Source organism: Propithecus coquereli, unplaced genomic scaffold (genome assembly GCF_000956105.1).
Source record: "Propithecus coquereli isolate 6110/MARCELLA unplaced genomic scaffold, Pcoq_1.0 Scaffold163, whole genome shotgun sequence".
Taxonomy (NCBI): Eukaryota; Metazoa; Chordata; class Mammalia; order Primates; family Indriidae; genus Propithecus; species Propithecus coquereli.
Window position 1 is genome coordinate 3,051,878 of NW_012140858.1, and position 15,967 is coordinate 3,067,844.

The 15,967-nt window shown below is 39.0% G+C and overlaps 1 protein-coding gene across 1 annotated transcript in view; it reads left to right on the forward strand.

The window, feature by feature from the left end:
- The window catches only part of PRPF4 (pre-mRNA processing factor 4), a 17,139-nt gene extending 2,990 nt beyond the window's left edge, over positions 1-14,149 (forward strand). The window contains exons 3-14 of the mRNA XM_012641177.1: positions 2,198-2,384; positions 4,761-4,848; positions 5,266-5,345; positions 5,506-5,599; positions 6,128-6,222; positions 8,011-8,069; positions 8,503-8,626; positions 9,992-10,081; positions 12,036-12,158; positions 12,268-12,375; positions 12,465-12,583; positions 13,108-14,149. Coding sequence (XP_012496631.1) covers positions 2,198-2,384; positions 4,761-4,848; positions 5,266-5,345; positions 5,506-5,599; positions 6,128-6,222; positions 8,011-8,069; positions 8,503-8,626; positions 9,992-10,081; positions 12,036-12,158; positions 12,268-12,375; positions 12,465-12,583; positions 13,108-13,301 — 1,361 coding nt within the window. The 3' untranslated portion in view covers positions 13,302-14,149. The remainder of the gene's footprint in view (positions 1-2,197; positions 2,385-4,760; positions 4,849-5,265; positions 5,346-5,505; positions 5,600-6,127; positions 6,223-8,010; positions 8,070-8,502; positions 8,627-9,991; positions 10,082-12,035; positions 12,159-12,267; positions 12,376-12,464; positions 12,584-13,107) is intronic.
- The last annotated feature ends 1,818 nt before the right edge of the window (positions 14,150-15,967 follow it).

Consider the following 15,967-nt stretch of genomic DNA (forward strand, 5'->3'; position numbering starts at 1 on the left):
AAGTTTTGAGTTGGATAAACATTTCTTGTTGAGCTTTGAAAATTTAGACATCAAATGCATTCCATGTCAGTGGCCTAAGACATAATGATAAATGTTTTTTGGATATTACTGAAGAGGAGTACTGTCCTCAGATAATACTCCTCTTGTGATTTTGAGGTTGCAAAGTCTCTTAGTGATCGGCTAGTTGTATACAATTGTGAGGAGCCCCTCTTGGCTCTCTGTCAACTGCGCCATCTCACCCTTTCATCATCAGGCTTCTTGGGAGGGTTTATATTTATTCTCTTAAAGTCCTTACCCACAATTACTCTTCAACCTGCTGCAAACTGATTGACCCCTACCACATTGAAATTGTTCTTTTGTCATCAACCCATCTTTACTAAGAATAGCCCTAATACACTGCAAACCACCTCTTCTTGAAATACTCCCTTTCCTTCACTCTCGTAAGACCAAGTGCTCTTGATTTTCCTCCTATCTATCTAGCTAATTCTTCTCACTTACCTGCTAAACCTTTTTTCCTGCCTAACCTTTACAGGTTGTCTTATGCTATACTCACCCTGGGTGATCAGATCTATTCCCATGGTATCATTTGCCATGTATTGATAGATTCTGATGATTCCCAAATCTCTCTTTGTAGCCTAAATACCCCATGGTCACTTCAAACTTGAGACATCTAAATTGAAATCTTTTCCCCACCCCTTTCCTATTCTTGTACAATTCTAAGTTGAAAACCTTCCTCAGCTCCTTTATAATCCATCAGCAAAATATAGTCTATTCTACTTCTGAAATATACCTCCAATCTGTCCTCTTTGCTCTGTCTCCATTGCTTGCACATCTAGACTTGTGACAGCCCCAAACGTGTTTTGTTAATTGTTTGCTTAAAATCCTAGAGTGTCTCATTATACTTGGAGTGAAAAACTTCAAATCATGGCATATAAAGTTCTTCAACCCTGCCCTGTACCACTCTTCCTCAATTTACTAGACTAGCCACGTTGGTCCTGCTGGAATACTGTAGCTCTTTGTATGTCTTTCCATATAATTGTTCTTTTTTTTTTTCCTCTCTCTTGCCTTTTTAGAACTTTTATATTCTTTTGTTTCAGCGTAAATGCCACCTATTCAAAGAAGCCTTTCCTTACACCTGACCTCTTGCAAAGTAAGCCCCTCCATTATTCTCTGTCATAGGATATTATTTTCTTATACTTTATTATTTATTGTTTGCTTTTTCCATCAGCAAAGTCTATTTTATTCCTTAACATGGCCCTTAGATGAATGTTTTGAATCACTACTGCCACTGTGTTAATTCGAGTCCACCGTTATGACTCAGGATTCCTACAACAGTATACTGTCTGATTTCCATGACTTTATTCTTTTCTTTTCATGCGTTCTCCATACTTTCTCAGAGATGTTTTTCAAATGTAAACCCTCTTTAGCATGGCTTTAGCAGCTCTTGGTGACCTGGCCCCTTCTTAAATTTCTAGCCTTATTCCTCAAGTTTCTTATTAATCTTCCCACACATCATTTTCTTTTAAACTTTTTATGCTGCTTTTTTTTTGTCCCCCAAAATATTACAGGGGTACAAATGTTTAGGTTACATGTATTGCCTTTGGCCTACCTGGATCTGTTTATGCTGTTTTTAAATATAACCACATCATCACCATACCTCTAATTTTTAATCCTAATGCTTATATTTGGTGTGGGTTTTAAAACTAGTTGCTAAATTACCCAAATGCTTTAGAGTCATAGAAATCTCATTTTCATAGTAATTATTTCAAGTTTACTAGTTAACGTTTGCAAGTGTTCCTATACTGGGACTGTTTTAGAGTATAGCTTTGGCAATTGTTAAAATAACATTTCTGTTTTATCTTCTGGATAGAAAGCCTAGCTAATGTATTCATTAAAGATATTCTGTACTCTTTCTGATCTCATCTAAGTTGTCTGTTTATACAGGTGTAAGATTGCCAAATGATAATAAGAGGTGGCTTGAACCATTCTTCTGCCTTTTAAAGCTGGGTCATTTATGTTTATGTGTTTGGCATAACTTAGTAAACTGAAAAACAGTAAACGGTATCGATAAAGTGTGTAACAGATTAGGCAGTAACCTTTCCTTAGGAGCATACACAGACTCCAATTGTTAGAAATTATTTCTTTCCCCCATTTGAAAAAAACCTGATTTTTTTTTTTTTTTTTTTTTTTTTAATAGGAGAAGTGTTTGAAATTGAGGAGCACATCAGTGAGCGACAGGCAGAAGTATTGGCTGAGTTTGAAAGAAGGAAGCGAGCCCGGCAAATCAACGTTTCCACAGATGACTCAGAGGTCAAGGCTTGCCTTAGAGCCTTGGGGGAACCCATCACGCTTTTTGGAGAGGGCCCTGCTGAAAGAAGAGAAAGGTGCCCTTTCTAAATATTTACTTTTTTCTTTATTAATCACAGAGTTCTTGTCCAAATTTCAGTTGATCTTTCAGTTGAAACTTTAATGGAATGTTTCAGATAGCATTAAAAATATCTTAAGGTATGTTTGTATTGTTTAGCCCATAATCTGAGTCTTAGGCCAATTTTTATTCTACTATTGATTTTTCTTTATAGACTGTGAAGACAGTGCTGATCTCTTCCCTTCCTCCCCTCCCCAACATGAAGTTTTGAGTTGGATAAACATTTCTTGTTGAGCTTTGAAAATTTAGACATCAAATGCATTCCATGTCAGTGGCCTAAGACATAATGATAAATGTTTTTTGGATATTACTGAAGAGGAGTACTGTCCTCAGATAATACTCCTCTTGTGATTTTGAGGTTGCAAAGTCTCTTAGTGATCGGCTAGTTGTATACAATTGTGAGGAGCCCCTCTTGGCTCTCTGTCAACTGCGCCATCTCACCCTTTCATCATCAGGCTTCTTGGGAGGGTTTATATTTATTCTCTTAAAGTCCTTACCCACAATTACTCTTCAACCTGCTGCAAACTGATTGACCCCTACCACATTGAAATTGTTCTTTTGTCATCAACCCATCTTTACTAAGAATAGCCCTAATACACTGCAAACCACCTCTTCTTGAAATACTCCCTTTCCTTCACTCTCGTAAGACCAAGTGCTCTTGATTTTCCTCCTATCTATCTAGCTAATTCTTCTCACTTACCTGCTAAACCTTTTTTCCTGCCTAACCTTTACAGGTTGTCTTATGCTATACTCACCCTGGGTGATCAGATCTATTCCCATGGTATCATTTGCCATGTATTGATAGATTCTGATGATTCCCAAATCTCTCTTTGTAGCCTAAATACCCCATGGTCACTTCAAACTTGAGACATCTAAATTGAAATCTTTTCCCCACCCCTTTCCTATTCTTGTACAATTCTAAGTTGAAAACCTTCCTCAGCTCCTTTATAATCCATCAGCAAACTATAGTCTATTCTACTTCTGAAATATACCTCCAATCTGTCCTCTTTGCTCTGTCTCCATTGCTTGCACATCTAGACTTGTGATAGCCCCAAACGTGTTTTGTTAATTGTTTGCTTAAAATCCTAGAGTGTCTCATTATACTTGGAGTGAAAAACTTCAAATCATGGCATATAAAGTTCTTCAACCCTGCACTGTACCACTCTTCCTCAATTTACTAGACTAGCCACGTTGGTCCTGCTGGAATACTGTAGCTCTTTGTATGTCTTTCCATATAATTGTTCTTTTTTTTTTTCCTCTCTCTTGCCTTTTTAGAACTTTTATATTCTTTTGTTTCAGCGTAAATGCCACCTATTCAAAGAAGCCTTTCCTTACACCTGACCTCTTGCAAAGTAAGCCCCTCCATTATTCTCTGTCATAGGATATTATTTTCTTATACTTTATTATTTATTGTTTGCTTTTTCCATCAGCAAAGTCTATTTTATTCCTTAACATGCCCCTTAGATGAATGTTTTGAATCACTACTGCCACTGTGTTAATTCGAGTCCACCGTTATGACTCAGGATTCCTACAACAGTATACTGTCTGATTTCCATGACTTTATTCTTTTCTTTTCATGCGTTCTCCATACTTTCTCAGAGATGTTTTTCAAATGTAAACCCTCTTTAGCATGGCTTTAGCAGCTCTTGGTGACCTGGCCCCTTCTTAAATTTCTAGCCTTATTCCTCCCCAGTCTTCCTCTTGTACTCCATGCTCTAGCCATACTGAGCTATTTATGATTCCAAGTTCAACATGTTTTTCTAACCTCCAGACTTTTACATTTGTTTAACACACTGCCTCAACTATCATTTTCCCATTCTTGACCCCTTGACCTGACTAGTGAGGACTCAATTTAGGTAACACTTTTTCTATGAACCTTTCCCTGATCCTCTAGCACTCTGTGCTTACTGCTGCCATGATACTTAATATAATGCACTATAGTTCCCTGGTACTTTCTGTCTTCCCCCCAGGACTATGATACTTGAAATCAAGAACTGATTCTTAGTCATTGTGATATACTTAGTTCCTGAGTCAGTATCCAGCACATTGTGGCATTGAGTGAAGGTTGGCTGTCTTTACAGACCAGGTGGCAGTGTGGGGGCTAGTTGACTCTAAACTGGAAAGAGTAATTGCTTGTAGTTCAATTTAAGGAATTTTCAAATAAAGAAGACTGAATGAAAGAAATCACACTGGAAATTTAAGCATGCCCACTTGACTCTTAAAGAAGTTTGCTAAGGATTTGGATGGTGAGAGAATAGTGGAAGCATGCTCCCATTGAAGATGTACTCTTTTACAGTCTTATCTCAATAGTGTTTAAATTGCTTTTTTGTTACAGGTTAAGAAATATCCTCTCAGTAGTTGGTACTGATGCCTTAAAAAAGACCAAGAAGGATGATGAGAAATCTAAGAAGTCCAAAGAAGAGGTAGAATATGTCTTTGCCTTCACAGTATAAACATGAAGGAGATGAGGGAATAGTTCTCTCATTTTCTGCTTTCAATGGTTTGTTTTGCTAGGATGAGGGGAAAAATGTCCTTGAAGGCGCTACTGTTCAGGAACAGTTGTTGGCAATAGTTTGTGCTTCCGGTGTAGGTATGAATGGAGCTAAGTAAGCTTTCCAGTCATGAAAGAATCATTGCATTCCTGGTGTAACTTAACAAGGAACCAGAAACTATCTAAAAGACATCAGAAAAAAATACAGTAGAAAGCACATGTGTCTGACATTATCCTATTATCAGACTAATTCACCTTCTCTCTGGGCAGTTATGATAGAGAATTGTCAGCCGCGGGAGAGGCAGAAATGCTTCAGACTTAACATTTCTGCTCTTAATTTTCCTTTCAGTATCAGCAAACCTGGTACCATGAAGGACCAAACAGCTTAAAGGTGGCTAGACTGTGGATTGCTAATTATTCACTGCCTAGGTAAGGAAAAGAAAGAAGCATATTTTTTGTATGTCTCATCTCAGCCACTGAGGGTCTGCTTTATAATGACCCAGGTTGTTAAATGAAATTGAGTAAGATACATGTGTGGGCCCTTGTTTACAACCCATGTACTTACAGTAGTGTTTTTTCTGTGTCACAGGGCAATGAAACGCTTGGAAGAGGCTCGTCTCCATAAAGAGATTCCTGAGACAACTAGAACCTCCCAGATGCAGGAACTGCACAAATCTCTGCGGGTAAGATACTCTCAGTGATTGCCCAATATTTAAAGTTTCTTAATATTTATTAGATTTTCCTATTTGGGCACTTCTGGAAGGTAAAGGTAACTATTATTATTCCCTTCGCCCCCCCACCCCCCACCCCCGAGCTGTTTTGTTAGGAAAGGAGCCATCAGTTAAGGTGGCAGGAACCTACTATTCTTTCTGCTCAGGACAGGCCAATGGTTCTACTCTTTAATTCTCCCTTTTAGTATGTCAAAGGTGTACTTTAGATTTCTCCAGGCTTTTCTGTTTATATTTAGCTGACACAGAAGCTAGTGATACTAAGGCTATAGAAAACAGCATGCTGGAGTTTCAGATAAGCGTTGACTCCATCTATTAATATAATTGTCTCCTAACAGCAGTAAAAAAAACTATAGAAGAATCTTGGGGTGGTTTAAAATGGAAGTTGCCTTTTTTTTTTAAATGATAGAAAAGCCTCAGAACTCTTGGATTAACCTATTACTATCAATGATCACCATTTGTCCTTTTTTTTCTCTTTTGAAGTCTTTGAATAATTTCTGCAGTCAGATTGGGGATGATCGGCCTATCTCCTACTGTCACTTTAGTCCCAATTCTAAGATGCTGGCCACAGCTTGTTGGTAAGTTCCATTTTAAAGTGACATTTTTTCCTAAATGGGTGATAAGTTCAGGAAAAAATTAGCATTTGTCTTAGATGTCTATTTCTATGTCCTTTTCCTCCACTTCTCATGATCACAGATGCTACTGTTCTGCCCGCTGTATGATACAGTATAACCTTTGTTTAACGCATTAACTGCCATGTGGGTTGTATTTAACTCATAAGAGTTTTGAGCCCAGAGCCTCGTGAAGCATATGTAACTCTTGTCTCTTCACTTTGGGAGCCACGAGAACTATTTTTCAAGTTGCATATAATTCACACACAGAAAACAATAAAAAATAACAAATTTTTCGTTAAGTTAGAGAGAATTGTTTTGTTTTCAAAGTTTTTATTCTGTTTTCGTAATAAAACACCGTGGCCCCAAGGAAAAAAAATTTTTTTTTTTTCTGGTGTGGCAGTCAATGTGTTAACCATTCTTACGGTTTACCAGGGACCCCAGAGATCCATGACATGTATCAGTCTGTCTTGTTCTTGACACTTGTGTTTTGGAGCAGCTCATATGGTTACTTATAGACCCAACTAGTATCCACACCTCAATATAGCTTTTCCTTTTCAGTTATGTGACCTAGCTAAGATACTTAATCCCTGTAAGCCTCAGTGTCCTTAGAGATAAGATGGGGTGAGATAGTGTTTATAAAGCATTTTGCCTTGGTACCTATAGTGCTAAGCATCGAGTAAACATTAATTACTGTTTATCTTTATTTTGTTTTCTGCTTACCACCACATATGCAGAAAACTCTTAGGATATGGTAACTTTGTTGTTCATTTTATTTTGGTTTTGTTTTATTGTGGGACATGGCTGTTTAGTGAGAGAGAAAACTTACATTGAATGCACAGGAACTACTTGATTAGGCAGAAATTAAGACTGGTTCAGGAGAAGGCTAAGAAACTATACCCCAGTTACTTCAAATATAAAGTAGAAATTCCTGCCTATTTACTTCACAGGTCTGTTATAAAGATCATTTGAGGTAATAGATACAAAAGTAATTTGTTGGCTGGGCGCCGTGGCTCACGCCTGTAATCCTAGCACTCTGGGAGGCCAAGGCAGGTGGATCGCTCAAGGTCGGGAGTTCGAGACCAGCCTGAACAAGAGCGAGACCCCATCTCTACTAAAAAATAGAAAGAAATGATCTGGACAACTAAAAAAAAATATATATATAGAGAGAGAAAAAATTAGCCGGGCGTGGTGGCACATGCCTGTAGTCCCAACTACTCGGGAGGCTGAGGCAGGAGGATCGCTTGAGCCCAGGAGTTTGAGGTTGCTGTGAGCTAGGCTGATGCCACAGCACGCTAGCCAGGGCAACAGAGCCAGACTCTGTCTCAAAAAAAAAAAAAAAAAAAAGTAATTTGTTGAAAAATTTCCAAAATAAAAGGTCTTTAAAAAATTTAAGTTCTTTGTAAGTGGCAAAATGCTATTCATATTTAAGGAGATGGTATCATTATTAATATTATTCTTATTCAATAGTTTAATTTGTCCTACCTTCCCTCAAAAATTAGTCTAAAAGTTAAGGAGAATAGCAACTTGTACAATGTTAATTACACTATGGTAGAGGCCTCTGGTTGCTTGCAGCCTGGCTGTAACCTTTTCTTCTATAACCCTTCAAATTATAAGGCTTTTATTTCTTTTTTTCTGTCAGCCACTGTAATGTTTATTGGAGGTGAGAAAAGATTGTCCTTTAGTAATGTTACCAAGGTACCTTTTCCTTCCCAGACCAACCCTGGCTGAGATGCTTTCCTTTATATTTGATAGGAGTGGGCTTTGCAAGCTCTGGTCTGTTCCTGATTGCAACCTCCTTCACACTCTTCGAGGTAAGTTAGAGTTTCGTATAAATCTCCGTCTTTTTCCCAGGATGAGCTCTGTTACACCATAAACTCTTCCTGATACTCAGACTCAGTACACACAACATTAATTCTTGATTTCATTTGACTTGGTTTTGTCTGGCTACAAGGCTGGAATATAATGACTTTCATACACATCCACTTTTCTCTCATGTCCAGTCACACTCTGGCACTTTATAATCCATAAACCAAAAAAACAAAAAGTTTATTTCTGTTTTGCTTTTTTAAATAGTAGCTTACATTGAAATAGTTTATTTTTCAATAGTTGAATAGTCACTTTAACACTCTGTATGTCCACGTTTCCTAATGTATACTTATCTGTATTATTCATCATAGTCTGTATTTGTACACAGGTTATAAGGTGGTGGGAGCCCTTTAATTTTCATCTTTTACACTCCTTTAGGCCATAACACAAATGTAGGAGCTATTGTATTCCATCCTAAATCCACTATCTCCTTGGACCAAAAAGATGTCAACCTGGCTTCTTGTGCTGCTGATGGCTCTGTGAAGCTTTGGAGTCTTGACAGGTGAATATTACTGTTCTGTGGTCCATACCGCCATCACTAAAGTAGTTAGTGGATTGGTTGGCTTTCAGGACCTCGGGGTTAATGTGAGAGATGCCCTAAGAGTCACGGTAACTTAGTGTGAAAATAAAGTGGAGGATTTCTTTCTTAGACCTTTTCTCACCAGAGGAGTTGTGCCATGTTTTTCTTGACTGTTAACTTTGGACCTTGATTTTTGCCTCCAGCCTAGTGGCCACTGTTTCTCAGCTCCATTTATTCCAGAAAGATCTAACCTACCTCCTACACAGTAGAGGTAGATTGTCTAAAGATAATATTCTTGGCAGCGTGTTGGTTTTTGGTAAACAGCCATAGGGGAGAAGAAAGTGAGTTTCTGTCTAGCACTATTGCCAAGGAAGTGATGTCTCCTCCCAATAGCGTCATCTTTTACCTAGAATATATTTCCCAACTACAGCAATTTTTTTTAATGTGGTTATGATTATTGTTTACCGAAAATTTTGGAAGCACCTTGTTGGCTAAAAGACATCTGAATTTAATTGCTTAGTTTTCTTTCTTTGGGAAAACATATAAAGGTTTTTATTCCAAAAAATTTTTAAGGAGCTAATTAGTGTCTACACTCTTTGCCAGACAGGGTCTCACCTATGAGCACAGCAAGTTTTAATTGGCTTTGGTAATACTTAGCAATATTTATTCCCCTGGGGCTTTGGTTCTATGTATGCACATTGACAAAGTTCCCTTTTTAATTGCCCTCTTTAGGGTTCATGTTTATTTCCTTTTTGTTATAACAGTTTCAGATCTTCTTTCTGTGATTGATGGTTAAGCAGAATTTAATGGCCACCAAAATGAGACTAAGCCTCTGTCTGTTTAGCAGTTCCTTTTCCCATTTTTGAACAGGCCTAAATTTAAGAAAGATTTACCTGTAATCCACTTGTACCAAAACTAACTGATTTCTGTATGCTCACATCTCTACCAAAGTATATTTTCTTTCTAGAATCCAGGCACTCCTTTGGTGCAGAGTGACTATTTTGCTTATCAGGCTAACGTATTTTTTATTTATCTCTAATCCTAATGGTGTGCCATTAAGATTAAGAGTTTATTAACGCAGTGAATTGAGGTAGAAAGCCAGTGCTTATCAAAGTGCTGTGGGCAGTTGTGCACTGTGAGCACACGAAATAGTCTCAAATCTTTTAAAACCTTAGGAGGTGGCTTAGATTATTGTTAGCCCTAAAGTTTTAACAAATTCCAAGTATAGTTACAGTTTAGCCCCTCATATTGTACAGAATGAGTATATCTGCACAACCGTTAATAAACTTAATGAATATTTATGTGTCTATAGAATCATTTAGTTGCGTATGTTTGGTTCCTTTTAAGTGATGAACCGGTGGCAGATATTGAAGGCCATACAGTGCGTGTGGCCCGGGTAATGTGGCATCCATCAGGGCGTTTCCTGGGCACCACCTGGTAAGCCATCCTATTGTTGTTTTATCCGTATAGGCCTGTGGCATCTTGTTAACCCTTTATGGCTATCTACCAGGTAAAGTTTTAGAGCAGAGATCTTCAAGTAGGATTTTCTTGGCCTGCTGTGAATTGGAATCAGAAGATAGTGTTTAATATAGTTAGGGTTAAGTGTATTTGCTTTTGAATTGCAATTAATCTGAAATTTCAAAGTCACTAATTGCCAGAAAACTAGAATTTTTACTCTTTCTTCTCTTTCTTGACCAGTGTATAGTTCTTTGCTATACATTGTATTATAATCTCTCTGCCAACAAATCAGTCTCCCTTTCTGGTTCTATAAGTTCATTGAGGCCAGAATCTGTTAAAGAACTTTTTCATTGAGGTATAATATACATGCCGTGGAATGGATTTACTTAAGTGTACAATTCTGTCATTCTTTACAAATGCATAACACCATGTGACCCATACCCCTGTCGATACAGAGAACATTTCTGTCATCCCAGAGAGTTCCTGCATGCCCCTTCCCAGTCAAACCCCCCCCCGCTAAAGCAATCACTGATCTGATTTCTATCACCATAAGTTCATTCTGTCTGTTCATACTGTATGAATTCATTTGTATCTGGCTTCTATTACTGTACGTAACATTTTAAGATTCATTTGTGTTGTTGTATATATCAGTAGTTCCTTTTTAGTGCTGAGGATTATTTGATTTGATTGTATGACTATGTCATAGTTTATCCGTTCTCCTGTTGACGTACACCTTTGGCTGTGTCCAGGTTTTGGCTAGTCAGAATAAAGCTGCTATAAATATTCTTGTACAGGGATTTTTGTGGACATATGTTTGTTTGTTTGTTTTTGAGACAGAGTCTCATTTCCCTGGCTAGAGTGCAGTGGCACTATCATAGCTCACTGCATCCTCAAACTCCTGGGCTCAAGCCATCCTCCTGCCTCAGCCTCCTGAGTAGCTGGGAGTATGGGACTACAGGCACGTACCACACTCCTGGCTAAGTTTTCTATTTTTTTAGAGACGGGGTCTCCTTCTTGCTCAGCCTGGTCTTGAACTCCTGACCTCAGGTCACCCTCCAACATCAGCCTCCCAGAGTGCTAGGATTACAGGAGTGAGCCACCGTGCCTAGCCATTTTTGTTTTGTTTTTTTTTTTTCTTTCCTTTTAAACTTCCAGGCAATTTTCCAAAGTGGTTGTACCATTTTACATTCCCAGAGTTCTGGTTACTTCACATCCTTGTTAACATTTGGTGTTGTCAGTCTTACTGTTTTGTCCAGTCTAACAGATGTGTAGTGGTAGCTCATAGTTTTAATTCTTATTACCCTGATGACCATTGGTGTTGAGTACTTTGTCATATGCGTATTGACCATTTGCATATCCTCTTTATGCAATGTGCATGTGCTTTGCCCATTTTTTTTTTAGTTTCTCTTTTGTCTTTATGTGCATAGCCAGTTCCACCACCATGTATTGAAGAGACTTTCCTTTCCCTGTTGAAATTGTTTTAGTGCCCTTGTTGAAAATCATTTGACTGTATATGTGTGGGTCTGTTTCTCTGCTCTCTGTTCTGTTCTATTGATCTATTTGTGATTGATTTTTATATCCCCAACATCTAATTTAGGCCCTAGTAAAAGTATAAATGCTCAATGAATGAAGGGACATAACAGTGGAATGGAGGAAGAAAGATGGCCACAGAATCATTGCTGGGCCATTCATAGGGAATTCTGTTCTTAAAATAATAGCCCCAGGAGAAGGTTTACAGCAAGTCTGTGGTTTCCTGCTTAGCACCTAAGACAGATATGCTTAGTTGCTGAGGCATTATTTATGCCAGAAAGGAATTTCCTATTAATGTGATTGTATGAGTCAATCATATTAACTTCAGCTACAATTATTTGTAGTACCTAATACATTTTAGAAACTGAATGAATACCTGATTATTAGTGTGATTTGTTTTTAGCTATGACCGTTCATGGCGCTTATGGGATTTGGAGGCTCAGGAGGAGATCCTGCATCAGGAAGGCCACAGCATGGGTGTGTATGACATCGCCTTCCATCAAGATGGCTCTTTGGCTGGCACCGGGTAAGGCTTCTTCTGCATAGCCGGGTATCTCAATAGTCTCACCTCTTACGTATTTCTGCTTCCATAGAGAACTGGATTCAAAGTGTTCATTTATAAATTATTTTATCAGGGGACTGGATGCATTTGGTCGAGTTTGGGACCTACGCACAGGACGTTGTATCATGTTCCTAGAAGGCCACCTGAAGGAAATCTATGGAATAAATTTCTCCCCAAATGGGTAAAATAAACTCACTGACACAGAGGTGGAAAGGGTTTTTGGTAAGAAAGTACTTGGTTTCTAACTTCGATAATGCATCTAATCCACAGCTACCACATTGCAACTGGCAGCGGTGACAACACCTGCAAAGTGTGGGACCTTCGACAGCGGCGTTGCATCTATACCATCCCTGCCCATCAGAACTTAGTGACCGGTGTCAAGTTTGAGCGTAAGCTTTCCTTCTGTTTTAGGCCCTAAGTAACAGACACACAGGGATTGTGCTTCCAGAAAATGTAGGCCAGGCTTTAGTTTTACTGAGAAGTGGAAGAGGAGAGAATTTGACCTCTATTAAAGGAGCAAATTATAATTTCCTTCCCTTTGCCATGCCCTTAGAGAGAACTATGGTAAAGCATGCTGCTTGTTGCCAGGAAGTAAAGAAGACTTCCACGAATGTTTTGCTTCCTCTTTCCTCCATGGACGTTCTAAGCACTGAATCCTTAATATTCTGAACAGATTGTCTATCAGGGAAAGAACCAAAAGAACCAAAACAATGTTATTTGTTCCCTTAGGTCACCTGTGGTTGTCACCTTTTCCTGGAGGCCTAGTAGGAATATAGAATCAGTGTTGGGCTTTTCTGAATGTAGAAATAACTCTTTTTTGAAATATGTTTTTGCAGATTTTCGTGCTTTTGTTTTCTTATGCTCTTTTGAATATTTGAATTCCTCAAGCCATTCCCCTTCTCTTCTCCTGTAGCCATCCATGGGAACTTCTTGCTCACTGGTGCCTATGATAATACAGCCAAGATCTGGACCCACCCAGGCTGGTCCCCACTGAAGACTCTGGCTGGCCATGAAGGCAAAGTGATGGGCTTAGACATTTCTTCTGATGGGCAGCTCATAGCCACTTGCTCATATGACAGGACCTTCAAGCTCTGGATGGCTGAATAGGCAAGACCATGGAAAAAGGACTCTAACTTCACGCACTCCCTTAGGAGCCATTTTCCTCAAAAGAAAAGAATTGTTTACTTCTATCATGTTTTATGCCAATTACCATGTATAGACCTGCAATAGAATTGGTTTTCCACGTCAGTCCCCACTCCAGGCAGGCAGCTCAGTCTCTAGGTGATGGGGAACCCCTTTCATGGTTGAAAATTTAATTCTCCTCTTCAGGCCTTGCCACGAACCGTGTAGACATTGTTTTTATTAATCCTTTGTTTGAATGCCCTATAGCCTCCCTCCTCACAGCATTCAGGATTGTGACTGACTCTTCCTGTTTTTAATTCTTAAAACTTGGCTTTTTGTAACGTGGTACATGCTTCAGGAAGGACTACATGTGACCCACAGAACAAGGTGGCTGGACTGAAGCCCTCAAGTAAAGAGGAGAGGCACATATCAGCACTCACTGATTCAACAGTGCCTGGCAGCGAGCACCTTTCTCCCTCGAGAATGGGAGATGAAGCAGTAGACCACAGCTATGCTGATGGTTATGCAGTGAAGATGATTCTACTTCTTGCTGTTGATTTCACTTGGAATGCTAACTGTATCAGGAAGCATCTGGAAACTCAGAACTGTACATTTGCCTTGTCAGAAAATGTCTTCCATTTTGCTTTGAAGTTTGACATCCTTCGTGTTACCCTAAAGCAAGGCCATTGTGTCAGGACTCAAATTTTTAGAAAGTGAACATGATGTCTCTGTTGTACAACCTTCTTTTCTGTTGGCTGTTTAATGTATTTCATGTATTAAAAGGTACTTCATCTTGAGGTAACTGGAAAAAATCCCTAATAGGTATTCCTAAACATAAACCTTTTCTTTTTTTCTTCGTTACACACTTGCTAAGAGTAAAATCCTATTATAAAAACTATCCTTTAAAGAATGATTTTCTATAGTTAAGCATTTTCTGAACCCCAGCTGTTGATCCATAGAAGTCCCTTTTTTTGGTTTGGAATGTAACAGATGATCTCAAATACAGGTTACTTCAATTTCTGTCTCCTTAGTAAGCACTGTTAACAATTTTTTTTAAATAGAGGACTGTTTGCATCGTGGGCCAGACCACCTGTGAGCTGTATCTTGACTCTGTAATTCTTATTCACTGGTTATGCATCTCTGAGCTCTAAAATTAATAGTAAATTCACACAAAAAGATAAGAATTTGGAAGAAGAGGCTCGTCTACAGAGGAGACATTAAAGAAAGGCTTATACAGGCCGGGCGCGGTGGCTCACGCCTGTAATCCTAGCACTGTGGGAGGCCGAGGCAGTGGATCCTTTGAGCTCAGGAGTTGGAGACCAGCCTAAGCAAGAGCGAGACCCCGTCTCTACTAAAAATATAAAGAAATTAGTTGGACAACTAAAAATATTTAGAAAAAATTAGCCGGGCATGGTGGCGTGTGCCTATAGTCCCAGCTACTCGGGAGGCTGGGGCAGAAGGATCGCTTGAGCCCAGGAGTTTGAGGTTGCTGTGAGCTAGGCTGACGCCATGATGCCACGGCACTCTAGCCCAAGCAACAGAGCGAGACTCTGTCTCAAAAAAAAAAAAAGGCTTATACAATAGCTTCCCCTTGAATGTTTAGAACTCTTTTCATTTGCTATTCGAGAGAGGTTGAGAATGGCTTTGTTCAGTGCTATTCTGTAAATTGTGAATGTGTGAGATACAGCTAAACATACTGTTTTTAGTCTGAGTTCAATTACAACCAAATAGTTACATTTCCCATGTAGTTAAGCTTATGAATTATCAAGTCTACCCTCTTGGGCACTTCACTGTTGTTTAGGTATTACTGAGTTCTATTTCCTTAATAGTTTGCCAGGAAAAGAAAGTATTTTTCATTACCACCTTTGTAGCATGTGTAAAATAATCAGGAACATCGGTATATTAGCATGCAGTTTGGATATAGTGTGCTAACAGGTTTTCACTTTCTCAGATTTAAATTTTACCATTAGTTCCCTTAAACCTGTTTATTTGTTTTTTGGTGATTGGAAGAGGTAGCAGTTAGGTAAAAACATTTCATCTAAGATTTGGCAGAACAAGTATCTTGTGGAATATCCATTCCTTCACAGGAAATAAATACCATTGTAAGAAGGTGGTTAGTTAAGCACAAAGCCAGGGGTGGCATTTCATGAAAATGACAAGATAAACATCATAGCCACCACCATAGCCTGCCTAGGCAGTGTACCAGGCACAGTCAGACATCTCATTTAATCCTCACAGCCTTAGGAGTTTATTATTCCCTTTTTACAAATAAAACTGTGGCTCAAAGAAATTAAGTAACTTAAGGTTTCCAGCTAGTAAGTGGTGGAGGCTGAGTTTGAACCCTGGTTGGTCTGACCGTTTGTGACCTTAAATATAAAGAGATTTCACAGGGCTTTATTAAGTATGTTGGCCACACTGCAGCCAGCATGGCCTGTATCTTGTACAAAGTCTGAGCTTTTTTTTTTTTTTTTGAGACATAGTCTCACTGTGTTGCCCAGGCTAGAGTGCCGTGGCGTCATCCTAGCTCACAGCAACCTCAAACTCCTGGGCTCAAGCCATGCTCCTGCCTCAGCCTCCCGAGTAGCTGGGATTACAGGCATGCGCCACCATGCCCGGCTAATTTTTTCTATATATTTTTAGTTGTCCAATTA